A 17,787-nucleotide genomic window follows, 5' to 3' on the forward strand; every position below is an offset into this window, starting at 1 on the left:
GAGATTGTCTTTTCTCCGTTGTATATCCTTGCCTCCTTTGTCATAGATTAGTTGACCATAGGCGCGTGGGTTTACCTCTGGGCTTTCTATCCTGTTCCATTGATCTATATTTCTGTTTTTGTGCCAGTACCATATTGTCTTGATTAATATAGCTTTGTAGTATAGTCTGAAGTCAGGGAGTCTGATTCCTCCAGCTCTGTTTTTTTCCCTCAAGACTGCTTTGGCTATTTGGGGTCTTTTGTATCTCCATACAAATTTTAAGATTTTTTGTTCTAGTTCTGTAAAAAATGCCATTGGTAATTTGATAGGGATTGCATTGAATCTGTAGACTGCTTTGGGTAGTATAGTCATTTTCACAATATTGATTCTTCCAATCCAAGAACATGGTATATCTCTCCATCTGTTGGTATCATTTTTAATTTCTTTCAACAGTGTATTATAGTTTTCTGCATACAGGTCTTTTGTCTCCCTAGGTAGGTTTATTCCTAGGTATTTTTTTTTTTTCTTGCAATGGTAAATGGGAGTGTTTCCTTAATTTCTCTTTCAGATTTTTCATCATTAGTGTATAAGAATGCAAGAGATATCTGTGCATTAATTTTGTATCCTGCAACTTTACCAAATTCATTGATTAGCTCTAGTAGTTTTCTGGTGGCATCTTTAGGATTCTCTATGTATAGTATCATGTCATCTGCAAACAGTGATAGTTTTTCTTCTTCTTTTCCAATTTGTATTCCTTTTATTTCTTTTTCTTCTCTGATTGGGGTACCAAGTACTGGCAAGGAAATGGGGGAACAGGAACTCTCATCTCTTGTTGGTGAGAATGTAAATTGTACAAACACTTTGGAAAACTGTTTGGCACCATCTGCTGAAGTAAAAACACATGCATCCTATAACCTAGCAATTCCAATTCCTGGGTATATACCGAGAGAAATGAGTGCTTATGTCCAACAAAAGTCAGATACAATGTTCAGAGCAGATTTATCAAATTGTACCCTTAAGATTTTGTGGACTTTGCTGTATGTAAGCTATATCCCATCTCCAAGGTACTCTTTTACTTATCCATGTTGAGATTCTGAGATTCATCCATGTTGTTTTATGTAGCAGTAGTTCATTTTTTTCATTGCTGTATAATATTGTATTGTATGAATGTACCACAATTATTTTTTTAATTGTTGTTGAGTATCTAAAATTTTTAAAAGTTAATTGTTTAGAACCCAAGTGAACATCTTCTCTGCTCAACAGTAGATTTTGTTTACTAGAATACTAAGGAACAAAGTCCATCTGCATGCTAGCCATCTTCTATTTTAAGTATTAACATATTGCCAAGCAACATTTATTTGGTGTCAATCAAGTTTACAGTGATAAACTCAATTAAATGATAGAAACAAAGTTTTTCTCAGAAAGAGTACCTCAGAGTATAATAATAATGTTTGCTTAAGATGACCCTTTGTGAATCAATAAAATAGTCCATCTAGAGGACTGGTCTATAATGAACTATGTAATGATTTCAGAGAACTATTGTGAATGAGGAAAAGAATGAGAACCAATCTAGGTGGGAGATAAGGGCTGATTCTCATAATCTGATGGACATTGTAGATTACTATAAAATTAATTTCAAACTCTGTATCTGCCAGTGTTGACTGAATCTTTCCTAATTGCCTGACACTATGCTAAGTCCTTAATATGTATTCTTTCATTTATCCTCACAATAATCCTATGAGGGATGGTATTATTATCTCTATTTCCACAGATGAGAAAACTGAGGTTTAGAAAGGGAATGAACTACTGAAACCATATACAAGCCCCTGTGTCCCTGTCCTTTGAAGTAAAAGGCTTTTGCTTTAGTTTCCCAGGCCTCCCTTGAGTCTCAAAAGGCTGACTCAAGAGTTAATGATTAGGAAATGTGAAGATGTAGAGACAAATAGCCATTGGGCTGGGAAACTGGTAACAGTTTAGACTATAAACCTGCCACATGGCAGAATCACTGAACTCCCAGTTCCCTAAAAGATATAAAGGCCTGACACACATTCCTACGTTGTTTTTAGAGGAAGCAGACCCCCACCAGTTGAAAAAACACTGACCACCCGCACATAGACACTAGACCCATTGAAACCCAAAGGTTGATGATGCTTGAAACTTTACCTTGATGCCAACCAATCTGAGAACTACGCATGAGCTGATCATGTACCCAGCAGTCCCCTCCCTCACAGTGCCTTTAAACCCCTTCCTTGAAAGCCATTGGGGAGTTTGGGTCTTTTGAGCATGAGCTGCCTGTTCTCCTCGCTTGGCACCCTGCAATAAATGCTGCACTTCCCATCACCACAACTCATTGTCAGTAGATTGGCTTTATTGTGCACAGGTAAGCAGACCCAAGTTTGGTTCAGTAACACTACTGAACAGAAAACACCTAAACTTAAACCAAGGTCTGAATGACATGAAAACCTGAGTTCTTAATAATTATGCAAACATCTCTCTGCACAGTTCTTCCCTTATGAATAAAAAATGTATTTATAATATATTACCATATGTAGATATGCACTCATTCATTCAACATATATAAAGTTTACACACACAAGGAAACATCTTGGGGAGTTACTTGACACAAAAATATAGGGCTGTAAGTGATTTTCTTACAATCAGTCCACATGGTTACTCTTTCAATCTATTAAGCTAGGGTTAAAAATAACAGTAAAAATTCCATATTTTTCACAGAAAATCACTATGGATATGGAGGGTTTTTTTAAAAAAATATTATTGTGCATTTTACACGATCACATCATGTAAAATGTGTAGATGAGCAAGATCACTGAATAAACAATTACCCTTTTGCCCCCTGAGTAAGCAAATGCACAATAATGTAACTTCAGAACTTTTCTTGATCTTAGTAAATATAACTCTGTCTTCTGAAGCAATGCTATCTTTAATTATAACTTATTTGTGAATTGTTAGAAAATAATGACTATCAATCAATTCAGGGTTTCTAAGCTCTACGAATATTAATCAAAATTTCCTCTAACAAAGAGGCAATCTCTGGGAACAGCTTCAGAGTAAAATAATACTCTCTATTCACAATAAGGTCAGATGGAGTTTACTCAGTAGCCCTGATATCTTCTTTTCAAAAGACACACAATGAACTCAAATAGGAAAATTGAAGGATGAGTCCTTTCAGATGAAAGGTAATTACAATTTGTTCATAATGTAATGCAGTGTCTCAACTATGTTGTTATCACTTTAATATAAAACTACTATATGATGTGTTTATGACAATGGAATGGAAAACCCATCAGCATTAACTTCTTATGACTATCTGCATCTCTTTTTCACATTTTATGACTACTGCTTGAAGGTCTTAGATTAGCTATAAGAAGAATTTCTGACAGTGAAGGTACTAAAAATGAGTTACTAACAAAGGTTATAAAAGCATCTTAAAGATCTTTCAGGAAAGGCATGAATGTTTACCCTCAGGGATGATTTGGTATTGTCCTACATGAAAGGAGAAATAGAAAGCAGAAAACTCTTCAAGCCCCCCATGTATCCTTGTTATTCTTTACACTAAAAAGGCTTTTACCCCCCCCTTTTTTTCCCCTAGAATAATGGTTCTCTATAACCATGTCCCTCTCTTCTGCTACGTATGAAATTTCATATTTGCTATGACATTAGAAATAAATATTCTATTTGCTTTCATTATCATCAAAATAATGTTACAGTGTTGATTAAAAACTAATTTGAAACTGTTTTAAAGCAAAATTCTCAAGGCCCTGCCGAAATTAGATGAAGAAATGACATCATTTAATCAGCTATATGCTTAGGTATGTATGTTTTGTTAATCTGTTACCTAGATGAGGGGTTTATCTTTCACACAAAATGCAATCATATGTATACTTATGTCTGTAACTCCCTTGGAAATGCAACAAAATAATAACATGTGTTGATAGCTGAGTGGATGGATAAATATATGATTGAAAAAATACAGCAAAATGTTAAAACTGTAGAACCTAGGAGGTCACTATATGGACATTTACCATAAAATTGTTTTAACTTTTCTATATATTTGAAATTTTTAACGATAAATTGTTGGGGAAAATGCAATCATACTTGAAACCTGTTTTACATGGCAAGGGAGAAACCAAATCACACAGAATAATTCTGCAAAAAAAGATGAGACCAGTTTTTGCCGCTTATACTGAGTTGAGGAGGAAAAAGACTGCCATAACACCTTTATCAATCTACCTCCAGAAAAGTCCTCCAAATTCACACTGCTATTGAGAAATGAAGGCAGGCAGAAAGGTTTGTTTGTTCAAGAATTATATAATTATAATTATATAATTATAATTGAGTAAGTTCCTTTGACTGAATTTTGAAAAGTAAGACTTGAAATTACTTCTGTATCTAAAAATACAATATTTCTTTACCTACTCAGAATAACTTCATTTTCAATATAGATTTCCTGAAAGGAGATAAAGTATACCTTCCTTTGGATTACTAATTATTCTTTTTGGCAATGCCCCTTCCCTGTGAAGCTGTTTGAAATCACTCAAAGAAAATCAAAACAAAAACATGTTAAAAAATGACCAGTACATTGGAAAATTTACATACTAAATATATCATTTAATCAGCTATATGCTTAGGTATGTATGTTTTGTGCGTATAAAGTATATGTGATATGTCATAAGCCTTTCAACATAAATGACTTTCTAAAGTGTCATAAGCAAGGCATCTTTATGTTTGATAATTCCATCGATGATTTTTTGGTAATCATCAAAAGCACATCACTCTCTGCATTTCGTAAAGACAGAAAAAGACATCATCTCAAAGAAATTGCTCAGCTAGTAGTGGATAATGACCTATTTAATAAAGATTTATTGAATACCTACCATGTGCCAGACACTGTGCTAAGGCTTAGGGATGAGAATATAAATGAAATACAGTCCCTGACTTCATGAAATTCACGGTTTGGTAAAGAAGATACACAATTACAAAACACTTAAATTGACCAATAAGTATATGTGTGGAGTGTTACTGTAAGAAAAAGGAGATACCTAACCTAGCTGGGGGATCTCTGGGACTGCTTGCTGAGTTTAGTCTTAAAGAATGGGTATAGCAGTGATTTAGGCAGGAGAAAATGGGAGAGGGTATTCCATGCTGAGGTGGCCGCCTGACTAAAGGCACAGAGCAGCATGTTGTGGGCACAGAACTGTACTGTTAGAGAAAAACTCATGGTATGTAATGGAGACAGATGAAGCTATGGAGGTAGGCAGTTGTCATATCATGGATGATCTTGTGGGGTATATAAAGGAGCCTGGACTTTCTCTTGGCCTGATAAGGATTTAGAAGTGGAGTGACATTTTCAGATTGTATCTTAGCTAGATCTCCCTGGCTCCTGACAGAAGGATGAATGTGAGGGAGACATGGTGACCAGCTGCAGGAGTGACATAATGAGGACCTGAATCAAGATTGTGATGGTAGGTGTGGTTTCTACTGAGAAAGACCAGCAGACTGTCAGATTAAAATGTGAGGTGATTTCTAGGTGTCTGGATTGGATAAGAGTCAATAGATAACAACGTCTTCCAATCAAAGTAGATAACACAGAAGGAAAAGCCAAGTTGAAAGCTGATGGATTCAGCTTTGGATGTGTTGGATTTGACATGCCTCTGGGTTATCTAGATGATTTCCAGAAGGAAGTTAAATACAGGATGCTGAGGAGGAGGTCTGAATGGGAGGTTGAAATTTGAGTCAGCAAAACATAAGAGATATTTGAAATCGTGAGACTGGATATTCGGGATTTTGTTTTTGTTTTTGATTTTAGCCATTCTAATAGGTGTGTAGTAGTAGCTCATGGTGGTTTTAATTTTTATTTCCCTAATGTCTAATGATGTTTTGCATATTTTCAAATGTTTATTTGCTATTCATGTAACTTCTTTGGGGATGTGTCTGCTCATAATTTTTCCCCATTTAAAAATTTAATTTGTTTTCTTATTATTGTGTTTTGAGAGTTATTTGTATGTTCTCAATATGTCTTCTACCAGATATATGCTTTGCAAATATTTTCTCCCAGTGTGTGGCTTCAGTGTTTTCTGAAGACCATAGTTTTTATTTTGTTTAAGTATCATTTTTTCATTTTATCTTTTCTGCATCATGCTTTTGGTGTTGCACCTAAGAAATCTTTGCCTAAGGTCACAAATATTTTCTCCTGTTTTCCTTTGGAAGTTTCAAGTTTTTCACTTACATCTATGAGACATTTTGAGTTTATTTTTGTTTATTGAGGAATGGATTGATACAATGTGAGTGGATAGAACCAATCACTAAGAGTGTACACAATGAGAAGCCAAAAGGTGGATGAAATTCGGGGAGAAAGGATAAGCCTAGGCTAAAGGAAGCGGAGTTGAGCAAAAAAGACACAAGGCATTGTCAGAGAAGCACAAGGAAAACTCTGAATAATCATCAGTCTACTGAGATAAGCAATGGAACTTGTCTTCTGAACTTGGATGAGGTCATTAGTGACCTTAGGAAGAGCATATTCAGTCAAAACAAATCATTTCGACATTGGAACTGCCATTTAACCAACCACTTTAAGAATTCCCCCTGTGGAAGCATTGGGACGAGGTCTGAAATCCCTGAGCATTCTTAAAGGTCACTTCTCGGGGCACAGGAGGGTCTTGGGCTTCCCGACACTGACGATGACTGAGGCAGATTCCCGTCACGCCCCTTGGGGCACTCCAGAATGAGGTCTTGGGGACAGACCCAAGGAATCACCGCCCCGCTGGGAAATCTGAACTAACACTCACCAACGGGTTTGCCAAGCTGGCAGCTCACGACGGAGGCAGCTGGTGAAACTACGGCCGAATGAAAAGGCGAGGATGGGAACCTGAGCACTTGGGCAATCCCGGGGCAGACTAGGGAAACCCCTTCCACCCGCCAACCCCTCGTGTGTCTGGAGGAGGAGAGGGGGAGGGCGTGGGGCTCCTCGGGCCAACTTCGCGGCCGGCTCTCCTCGCGGGCGAAGAGCTCCTGCACTTAGCCGGTCCCAGGCTGCGGGCTTAAACATAGGGGATCGCAGGCAGGCCTCGTCCCTTCCCAAATGTCATGCTGGGGGCACTGGTCAGACTCCCTCTGACCGGCTAACCTTTCGCCTCCCCGCCCCAGCATCCTGCGTATCATTCTTAGTCGCGGCTGGACAAGGTCGCCCCGCCAGGTGCCGGAACGAGCCATCCCTTCCAGCTAGTCGTAAAGTGCCGCAAAGCGCAGCGCCGGCGCTTTGCGGCACCGTAGGTGAGGCTGCAGCGTGGATCCTCGCTCCGCGCAAATCCTCCGTTTGGGCAGCTGTTTCTGGGAAACCGCGGCAGATAGGAGTTTGGGGAGGACGGTGATCCAGCTACGATTCTCTCAAAGGGTAATTGCTCCTAGGTTTGTGTAACAAGAGAGAAAGCGAGTAGGGTTGTTTAAAAACAATACAATCCTTATTTAAAAGGCTTGAAGTAAGATTCTTAAACCTCCCTCCTTGTGACATGCCGTCCCTCCTCGTGCTATTTTGGCTTTCGTCTAAGTGTTCATCACTAGATTTTAGGCATCCTCCATGTAGCTGACACTTGATTTTCTTATTCATTTCGTCCTGCAGTCGCCCTCCCCCTGGACTTTGAAATGCTTTACATGATCGGTTTGGGCCTGGGAGATGCCAAGGACATCACAGTCAAGGGGCTGGAAGTTGTAAGACGCTGCAGTCGAGTGTATCTGGAAGCCTATACCTCAGTCCTGACTGTAGGGAAGGAAGTTCTGGTAGGTGCTTAAGGCTTTCCAGCCTCCTGGGAAGAACGATATTTAACAGCTGATTTTTATTACACCAAGCTGAGCCGAATTTTTCAGATCTGTTGGTTCAAACCCTTTAAAACACATGCCCTGCTTATTATTAAGAATCTGAGGAGTACAAGAATGGAAATAACACACTAACCAAGTGACTTGGAAAATGAAAGCGTGCTTTTTCTTACTTTACAAGTCTAACTGTGTAGCTTTCTCCACTAAATAGGAAAGTTATTTTACACTCCTGGGGATAATTATCAGAATCCCATATTTCATGAGATAGCCAAGAAATCCTTTCTGAGTTGAGTGCTAATGAGGTGCTAACACAGCCTTAATGAGCTGGTTATGTATTCAGGAACCAAGCTGAAAACCTCCCCCCTTTGAAGTATTTCCATAGGGAGTGGTAATCGCCTTTCTGTCTGTATCATATCCAGAGAGATCTAACCTTTGAATAGACATCTCCCAGTAAGGCTTATACTCATACACTTGGATGTATTGAGTGAGCCTGGAACTTAGTAACCGTAGAATTTGCTAGTATATCATACATTTACCTGGCTTTGCTAAGGGCTCTGTAAATTTTGGAGGAGGGGTCAAATTCAGGTTCATTGTCAAATTTCAAATAGAATGTAAATTAAGATGAAAAGATTGATGGACATGTTATAGGAGGAGGGAGAACATTTTAGGATTGGTGTATCAAGTCTTCCAGAGAAAAAGGTGACCTAGAGAATTTCAGGTCTTCTGGCCTCTCAGATTCACAGCCCAGAGAATTCTGAAGGTCTCAGAGTTTCTTTAAAATCTTAAAGAAGAACTGCTACTTGATTGGCCATGCATTGAAATAAAAGTTGTGTCTAATGACCAGCTTTGATTTGTTGGCTCCAGTTTATTAGGATGGAGCCAAAATATCCAAGTTCAAGATGATAGAAATGTTCCTCTCTAGTGGTAAAGGACAATTAGAATGAACTTAAAATCTTTTTAGAGAATATAGACAAATAAATCAGTAGTTTTATAGAATTGGACCTGGTTTTATGTCTTTGCTTTGTCACATGTTAACATGTGACCTTGGACAAGCCCTTTAACTGTAGTTTCTTACTTTGTAAAAAGAGGACAGAAATGCCTACCTTATAGGATTTTAGCATAGCGTCTGGCACAAAAGTGTTCAGAAAACATGAGTTGTTAACAGATATATTTCCAAATGTCTCTAAACCTCAGTTTCTTCATTTGTCAAATGGAGATAATAATCAGTTGGAAGGCTATTAAGATTATATCATTTATTAAGATGATGTATGTGAAAGTGATTTGCAAATTTAAGTGCTAGCTAAATGTTAATTTCGGTTGCTATAATTTTTTTAAAGTATTATTGTTTTTCCCCAAAAACATATTTGTAGAGTTACTACATACAGGGTCAAGATCTGGGGCTGAGCTCAACCTCACAGGTAAATTATATGTACTTTGTTAAGGTACTAGAATTCTATTCCTCAACAATAAAAAGTGCTAATATTTTTAGAACACTTATTATGCACTGTTTTAAACACTTTACATGTAGAACAGGATTATTACTCTTTAATTACTGTTCACAGTTTTAGAGGCACAGAGAAACTTGTCCAGGGTCATACAGATAGTGAATGATAGAGCCAGAATATGGGCCAAAGCAGTCCTCAGTTGAGATCCACCACTTTTGACCATACTGTGTCTCTGTACTCCTAGGGATAGGTAATAGCTTCACAAAATATAACGTCACAGAACACCTACAGAGAAGTTAGAATTCAAGTAAAGTGGTCAATCCTGGATCCCTCCGTGTCACAAAATTCCACTGATCTGCTCTCCATGAGCCCCTCTGGGTCCTCAATTCATGTTCTTCCCTGAACAACTTTCCATACATCAGCCACCTTAAATGGATCCTTTCTGGAATAAAGTAAGGTATAAATAAATACTATCATGCCTTATATTGCCCAGTAAAATTTTAGAACCACTTTATCTTCAGCCACTTTCTTTCTTCCTTTAATTTCTACCTTTTCTTTCTTCTTTAAACAAATTACTTAAAAAGTTGTTAAGATGTGCTCGTACAATCTGGTCTCAATAAGTCTAGACAGTTATTATACAGTGAAAAAAAGATGGGAAAATTCTGTTTTCTGTAATGAATATATGCTTTCTTTTATCACTAATTACACAAAATAGTTTTTTTAAAAGCACACATGGATGTTGCTAAAGAAATCTAGAATTTATCTGTTCTTACATTGAAAGCTATTATTTTCAAATTGCCAGATGGGTAGTATCGTTTATATATTCCCTATTATTCAGAAGTTAATTAAACTAGAGACGGTGAATCCAGGAAAGAGTTTTAGTTTTGGTATATACAGTTAGGATTTCTTTAGGCACTTTCTGTGGCTAAATTATTATCTTATGTGCCTATCTGATATAACGCACCTATATACGTTATACAACGAGATACAAGCTATGATCTTTGTTCTCAAGTGGGTCATGATTCATCTGCGTTTACCCAGGAAAACTTAAATAATACTGGAAGATGTAAATAACAATTCATGACAGTAGTGGAAGAGAGAAACTATAAAATTATATTGCTGACAAGAACTTGATTATTTTATTTAAGCCAACACTTTTTCACCAATTAAGTAGTAGAAGCTATCTCAAATAGGTACTAGTTATTAATTACAGTTGGGGTACATGTAAGAGAGAAGAAGGTCACTTCAGGCTCTGCTGGTCAGGGAATACTATGGAACAGATGGAATTTGAGCTATGTTTTAAAACGACACATCTCAATTGTTTTATTTTTGTTTTGTTTCTTTTGTTTAAATCATGGTCCAAATACAAAATGATAATATTTGTATAGCTCTTCAGGATAAATGGAGGAAGCTGCTCATGGCCGGCGAGGACTAACTTTGGGGTGATATTTGATAAAGGGAAGAGCAAGAGATAGTTATTATTATAGATAAGATTTGATAAGGGGAAGAGAAAGAACATTCCTTGCTGAAGAAAAAATAATAGTGAGCAAAAGCAGGGAGGAGAAAAACAAATACTTGCTATAACTTGTTCTTGGGCAACACCGAAATAACTTTCATTTTCCTCTGGTGTATCTTTTCCCTCTTTTTCTCCTTCCAGTTTTATTGAGATATAATTGATATACAGCACTGTAAAAGTTTAAAGTGTATAAGTGACATAATGATTTGACTTTCTCACATCATGAAATGATCACAATAAGTTTAGTTAACATCCATCATCTCATATAGATACAAAGTAAAAGAAAAAGAAAAAGAATTGTTTTCCTTGTGATGAGAACTCTTCGGATTCACTCTTGTAACAACTTTCATATGTAGAGTACAGCAGTGTTAATTATATTTATCATTGTTCCTTCTCTTTTCTTCCTAACCTACTTCACCTGGGTATACCAGCCAACTCTGTTTCTGTGTCCTCCTATCTAACTGCTGTGGGTTGAGATTGGAGGGATAGGAGAGAACAGTAAAGAACTTTGCATTGAGAAAAATGAGGCCATCAGCTATGACCTTTATTAGCTTCCTATTTATCCTTACCCTAAATCTGAATCTGTCCTCCCTCCAGTCTTAGAAAATGACTTGTAAGATGAGGTTCTCTTCCTGTTCAAGTCTAATGCCATCTAGATGGGTTTTCTTTCAAACTTCTTCTCTCCATTCCTCTGGAACCTTACTCCTGTCAATTATTCTTTCTTCTTTACGTTTGATCTATATTAATATCCTTTTGTCCTCTCAAGGGTCAACCCTTGAACAGCTGGAGTTTGAACTGCACAGATCCACTTATATTTGGGTTTTTTTCCATAGTAAATACTACAGTACTACTTGATTCGAGGTTGGTTGAATCCACGGTTATGGAGGAATCACGGATATGGAGGGCTGACTATAGGTTATACTCAGATTTTTGACTTTGTGAAGGGTCGGCACCCCTAACCCCTGCATTCTTCAAGGATCAAGTGTATTGTCCATTCTGAAAACTCTCCTTTTTTAAACCTCTTTTCCCCATAGTTATTATTCTGTTTCTCTCTCCTTTTTCCAAAGCTTTTTGAAAAAGCAGTATACTTCTCTTGTCCCCCCACGTCCCCTTATGTCTCAAGACTCCTACAAGCTGACTTCCATTTCTCTGAAATACTTCTGTTTGTTGAACAATTATTTAGTAGCAAGAACTCCAGAGGATGGTTTTGAATTCTTGTCTGGTTTACTTCTTTTGACATAGTTGACTATTCCTTGAAACTGACTTTCAAGACATGGCTCTCTATTGGTTTTATTCCTGCTTTTCCATTTTTCTCAGTCCCCTTTGTAAGCTCCTTACTTTTCCATTCCTACTTTAAATGTTAGTGTTTTTGTTTTCTTTTTAAGATTTTGTTCTTGCATTTGTTTCCATATGCTACTTTGAGCCTCTGCTCTTCTACTTTTTGACTAGGTAATATGTTAAATAGTTTGAAACTCAAAAGATACTAAAAGGTATATACATCAAAAGATTTCTATCCCAGTTCTTCCTTCTGGAGGCAATCATTACTAATTTCTTGTGTATCCTTCCAGAAACACCCAAAAGTAATTTTAGCTGTTAGTTTTTACTTTCTTCCCGATATACAAAGCCCACCAATGTAAAACTAAGAACGAATTTTGAGTTTTACCTTCATTTTCACGAATGGAGAAGATTAGAGCTGAGATTGTACGAAAACTGTCTAATCCATCATTGGATAATATATAGTATAAATTTAAAATCATTTGTTAAATGGTGCTGCTTGTCTTTTAAATTTTCCTTTCCTGACCCTGACTAGCTTTGATGTTCCTATAGCACATATAATGTGGTAGTTAATTCCCCACTAGACATTATGCTCTATAGGGCAGAGGTCATGTGTGTCTCATTCACACAGTTTCCCGCATCATGCATAGAGCTTGGCATGGAGGTCGTACACAGAAATATTTTTCAAATGAGTGGATGAACGAATACATAAATAAGTGGTTAAGATAAAAATAATGTAGTACCAGTCTATTTCTGCTTTAGCAATCTCTTCCTTTTTTTAAACATTCTTTTTAAAGAGGATCAACCATTTGATTATATTGAGGTGTTAATGTGTGTTTCTCTTTAAGGAGGATGTTTTAAAAAAATAATCTGTTGTTTCAATTAGATAATGAAATATTTCTTGGGTTAGGGTAAGTAATAAATATGAAGTGATCATGATAAAAGTCTTGAGGAGAGAGTGGGTTTTCTGTTGTTAAGTCATTTATAAAATATTGGATAGGATTACTGCCAGCATTAACCTTGTAACACGTGACTCCTTGATTTTTAAGAAATGTTAGAAGTTCAGAAAAGAACATTGTTTCCTTCAGTTTTCAGTAATCATATGTGTGTTCTCTTACATATGTGAATATAAATGTTCCGCAGTTGTTTTTTGTTTGTTTGTTTCGTTTTGTTTTTGGCTGCATTGGGTCTTTGTTGCTGCACGCGGGCTTTCTCTACTTGCGGCGAGCGGAGGCTACTCTTGGTTGCAGTGCGCGGGCTTCTCATTGCGGTGGCTTCTCGTTGCGGAGCACAGTCTCTAGGCGCGCGGGCTTCAGTAGTTGTGGCACGTGGACTCAGTAGTTGTGGCTCGCAGGCTCTAGAGCACGGGCTCAGTAGTTGTGGCACATGGGCTTAGTTGCTCCACGGCATGTGGGATCTTCCCTAACCAGGGATCAAACCCGTGTCCCCTGCATTGGCAGGTGGATTCTTAACCACTGCACCACCAGGGAAGTCCCCTCTGCAACTGTTAAGTTTATTGGGCTTACAAAATTAAAGTAAGATGTATAAAAGTGAAGGATTAAGAAAAAATATGTGGTACAAGTGAAAATAAAACATTTTCATCTATGAAAACATCATTGTCATTGGGAACTTCTGGAATATTATCTCTAAGAAGATATTCAGAGAAAAGGAAAGAATCTTTTTTCACATTTGAGGAACAGATTCTAGTTAAGTATTAGGAAATAATTATCACAGTTGGAACTATAGCCTTTATCTTCAAATGCTTAATCATTTGTTCATTTACTCATTTGCTTGACAAATATTACTGAGTAGCAGATACTCTTCCATTACAGCAATCCTTATAACTTTTGACGTATGATATAATCCTTATGGCAAAAATAAACTTCTCAGCATGTAAGAAATAGTATTATTTATCTGTGCATCCACTTTTACTATATTTGAGTTATATTCAACATGTTACTCCACAGGAAATCAGTTATAAGATTCATGATCTTGCATAATAGGTTGTAACCACTACCCCGTGACCACTAGCACACTCTTACTTACATGCTGCCATTCCAGTTAAGGTCAGCCTCCTGGGTTTGTGCTTTAGAGTTGAACTTCTGGGGATTCGTTCACAAAGCAGTTTGTATGGAGACTTATTATATATTTAGAATTCTTTTCTTGCTCCTGCAACTCTGCCTTTTTTAGCAGGAACTAGGAAATACAGTTTTAAATTAGTCTTTCCTGCAATTATGCAGGAATGTTTGCTGGTTCTGTAAACAACTAAATCTTAATTTTCTACTGTTTCTCATTGAAATTATCTTTTTTTTTAGTCAAGGTCCCATAGATTTCCTAAGGAAAATTTAATCAAACCCAACTACCATGTATGTGTATAATTATTGTTTAATATATTTATTCTGCAGTACTGTGTTTCTGAAGTCAGGCTCATGCATACATGTTCTCTATTCATCCTACAATGTTTGGCCTGGTCTATTAGACCCAAATTTAGAGGTTAATTTAAAATGCAAAGAGCCTGAGGTATTAAGAGGTCTACCTCCTCTTGGGATATTAAGATAGCCCCAAAGACAGAGTTTAATTGCAACATGATACAGAGGGCTAGCTCATTGAAGAGTTGTAGTCAATGATCTCTGTTTGGATGGTTGCCAAGATTTGCACTGGCCCCAGACAAAGACTGTTTTGTGTGTGTGAGAGAGGGGTGTGTGTGTGTGTGTGTTGAAATGGTCACCTGTGTCTCATTTTTATATTGGACTTAAATCTATAGGAAGAGTTTTATGGAAGAAAATTGATTCTCGCTGATAGAGAAGAAGTGGAACAGGAAGCAAATAATATTTTAAAGGATGCTGATATCAGTGATGTCGCATTCCTTGTAGTTGGTGATCCATTTGGGTAAGTCAAAGGAGATATTTTGAGTTTTAATTTATTTACTTTTTTAATCATTAAGAATTCTTTTATTACATTTAAAACTTTATCTTCCAGGTCCTGATAGGGGACTGTTTGCCTAGGCTCTGTCTAAAATTTTGTAGTTTAAACTTTCATTATCTTTGATATTAATGAAGAAAATTTATTTGGGAAGCATGTCATCATGCATCACTTACATTGATTATCAAGTGTCAACTCTAAAGTTTATATTGTTGCTTCAGCTATTTTTTTAGAAAGTCACTTAGGGCATCAACCTAAACTAGTATATCATTATTAAATAAGTATATTACATTATCAAGAGTTGTACCTGCCATTTATTTTGCAGGTAAGTGCAAGTATCTTCTGCTTGCTTTGTCCTAGGCTTTTTTTTTTCTTTTTCAATCATCTACTATTTAGCAATACTGTTGTCACTTTACTTGCCTTGAATTTATTATTTATCAAGCCTCAGATTTCAATTTCTTATATCCATTGGGAGCTCTGTTCTTCCCCATTACTAAAAAGATGGGCTTATACTTGTCTAGTGAAGCATCATCTATCTCTAATGTCAAGCCAAACAGAACAGTTCTTTTTCTCCAGCTGGTGACCCAGGATTTATGTCACAGGTTTAAGGAACATAAGGACAATTAAATCACTGTGAGCCCACCACCAAGGATATTTTTCAAAACAATGGAGTTACATGTGCATGTGTCTGTCAAAAAGAAAGTAATTTATATCAATATGAGGTGCCAGAGATTATGTATCATTATTATACTTAGTTGCAAATGGTATCCAGTCACTGATGAAGTCCAGTAAACCAATGCTGCTTGAAGTGAGATTTGCAGGCTATTGCCAGCCCACAAACTTACCAGTCCATGATGAGATAACTACAGAAATTGAAAGTAAGCATTTAGAAAATTTTATAGCAATTTTACAAAATAATTTTATCTCTGCTGAAACTAATAATAAAAATTTGGAGCTTGTATTTTGTATTATTTTATATTTTATTTTTCTAATAGTTAATTTTTTTGCATTTTACAAAACTAATGTTCCATGACAATTTAGAACTTAAAAAATATTGGCCTTTCACACAGTTTGAGAAGCACTGCTGTTGACTTTTGTTTTACCAAGTTTTTCATATCCTTTCATTCCTTTCCTCTGTGGCAGCCACTATTCTACCTAATCCAAGCTCTCATTATACTAATTTAATATAGTAGCCTTTTACCTGGTCCAGGTGTAGATCCTTAACTCATTACCTTTGCTGTGATCAAATTCATGTTTGTAGATCCACAATTTTAAAATCTCACGCGGGCTCAAAATTAGACTATTATTAGCTCCATCTTTGGCCAGACATGAAAAATACTGTCTAGCCTGCTCTTCTACTGGTGTCCTGCCGGTCTTGTACTGAAACCCACACTCACGCCAACCAGTTTGCCCTTCCCTGATCGTCATGCTTTCTCACCATCACACATTTGTTCAAACTGTTTTCCTCATCTGTAATGCCCTTTGCCCTATTTGTGACTGTCAGAAACCTACTCATTTTTCAAAGCCCAACTCAAACATCACATTCTCTGTGATATAGTTCCTAATTAACCCAACCAGAAGTTATATCTCTTCCTAACTGCTGACATATTATTCATATTAGTTTTCATATATTACTTCACAAAGTATTTTTTTATTTGTATGTTTACTCTTTAGATTTGTAGGCTGTCCTTCACATTTTTATCTCCCTAGCTTCCTTCACAATACTTGGCTTATAGTAGGCATCAATTAAATATTAATTGAAAGAATTGTTAATATTTTGCCTGAGGTCATGACAAAGGAGGACCAGGTGTATTTGGACTGACATCCATTCAGCAAATATCTTTTGAGCACCTATCTCATGACAGGCATTCCTATGTGCTGGATATATATTAGATGATAACTCATGGGGTTTACAGTTTCGTAAGGGAGACTGACATTAGTTGAAGAAAAAATAATAAATTAAAAAAAATCAATAAATCTGTAAAGGAAAAAAAAAATAGAGACTAACAGGAACAGACTTATTTATGCAGGGTCATACGGAAAATCCTTCATGTGGAGGTGATATTCAAGCAGGTATCTAAAAAGTAAAAGGAAAAGCAGAAGGGAAGAACATTCTAAGCAGAGGGAACAGCAAGAATGTATTCAAGGAACTGAAAGGCCAGAGTGGTTGGAGCTCAGTGAGTGAAGGAAAAAGGGACCTGAGAAGGAGTTAAATAGATAGGTGGGATCCAGACATGTAAGCCTTTGGAGGGAGTAGGGGTTTTGTTTGAAGTACAGTGGTAAACTTTTAGAGGATTATAAGCAGCAAATAATCACAATCTCATTGACATTCTTAAAAGATCACTCTAAATGCTTGAGTGAATGGGTTTTAGGGAGGCAAGGGTAGCTCTGGTAGAAGAAAGAAAAAGACAAACTGGGAAAAATTTAGAAGGAAAAATGCTCGATGTATATAGTAGATGAGGAAAAGGAAAGAAGTAAGTCTTCAAGGATTCTGGCTTTAGTAACTGAGTAGTTGATGATGCCATTTTTTGAAATGATGAAAACCAGCAGGAAAAAGGGCTGGGGGAAACAAGAATTGGTTCTGGAAATGTTTTAAGTTTTGGATGTCATATAGACAATTTGATATCTGCTACTGGAGCTCAAGGGAGGATTTATCCTGGTTATATGACTTTTGAAGTCATCAGTATCTAGATGGTATTTAAAACCTGAGTAGTGGATGGAATCACATTAGGAAGGAACAAGAACAAGAACAGAAGACCTAGGATGATCAATCCCTAGGAAACTGGCATTTCATGGTCTCTCAAGAGCAGAGGAGGAGGA

The 17,787-nt window shown here is 36.8% G+C and overlaps 1 protein-coding gene and 2 long non-coding RNA genes across 4 annotated transcripts in view; all 3 read left to right on the forward strand.

The window, feature by feature from the left end:
- LOC309626564 overlaps positions 1-17,787 on the forward strand; it is a 240,657-nt gene that overhangs the window by 127,430 nt on the left and 95,440 nt on the right. The window lies entirely within an intron of this gene.
- LOC309626537 overlaps positions 1-17,787 on the forward strand; it is a 124,206-nt gene that overhangs the window by 27,652 nt on the left and 78,767 nt on the right. The window lies entirely within an intron of this gene.
- DPH5 (diphthamide biosynthesis 5) overlaps positions 2,658-17,787 on the forward strand; it is a 58,883-nt gene continuing 43,753 nt past the window's right edge. Inside the window, exons 1-4 of one of the 2 annotated variants that reach the window (XM_082386022.1) lie at positions 2,658-6,851; positions 7,616-7,773; positions 9,180-9,227; positions 14,810-14,934. In XM_082386022.1, the coding sequence (XP_082242148.1) occupies positions 7,639-7,773; positions 9,180-9,227; positions 14,810-14,934 (308 nt within the window). In that variant the 5' untranslated portion in view covers positions 2,658-6,851; positions 7,616-7,638. Of the gene's footprint in view, positions 6,852-7,110; positions 7,391-7,615; positions 7,774-9,179; positions 9,228-14,809; positions 14,935-17,787 lie in introns of those variants that run through there. The other variant, XM_082386023.1, reaches the window with a different exon arrangement.

This window comes from Balaenoptera borealis (assembly GCF_965194805.1).
Source record: "Balaenoptera borealis genome assembly, chromosome: 1".
Classification (NCBI taxonomy): domain Eukaryota; kingdom Metazoa; phylum Chordata; class Mammalia; order Artiodactyla; family Balaenopteridae; genus Balaenoptera; species Balaenoptera borealis.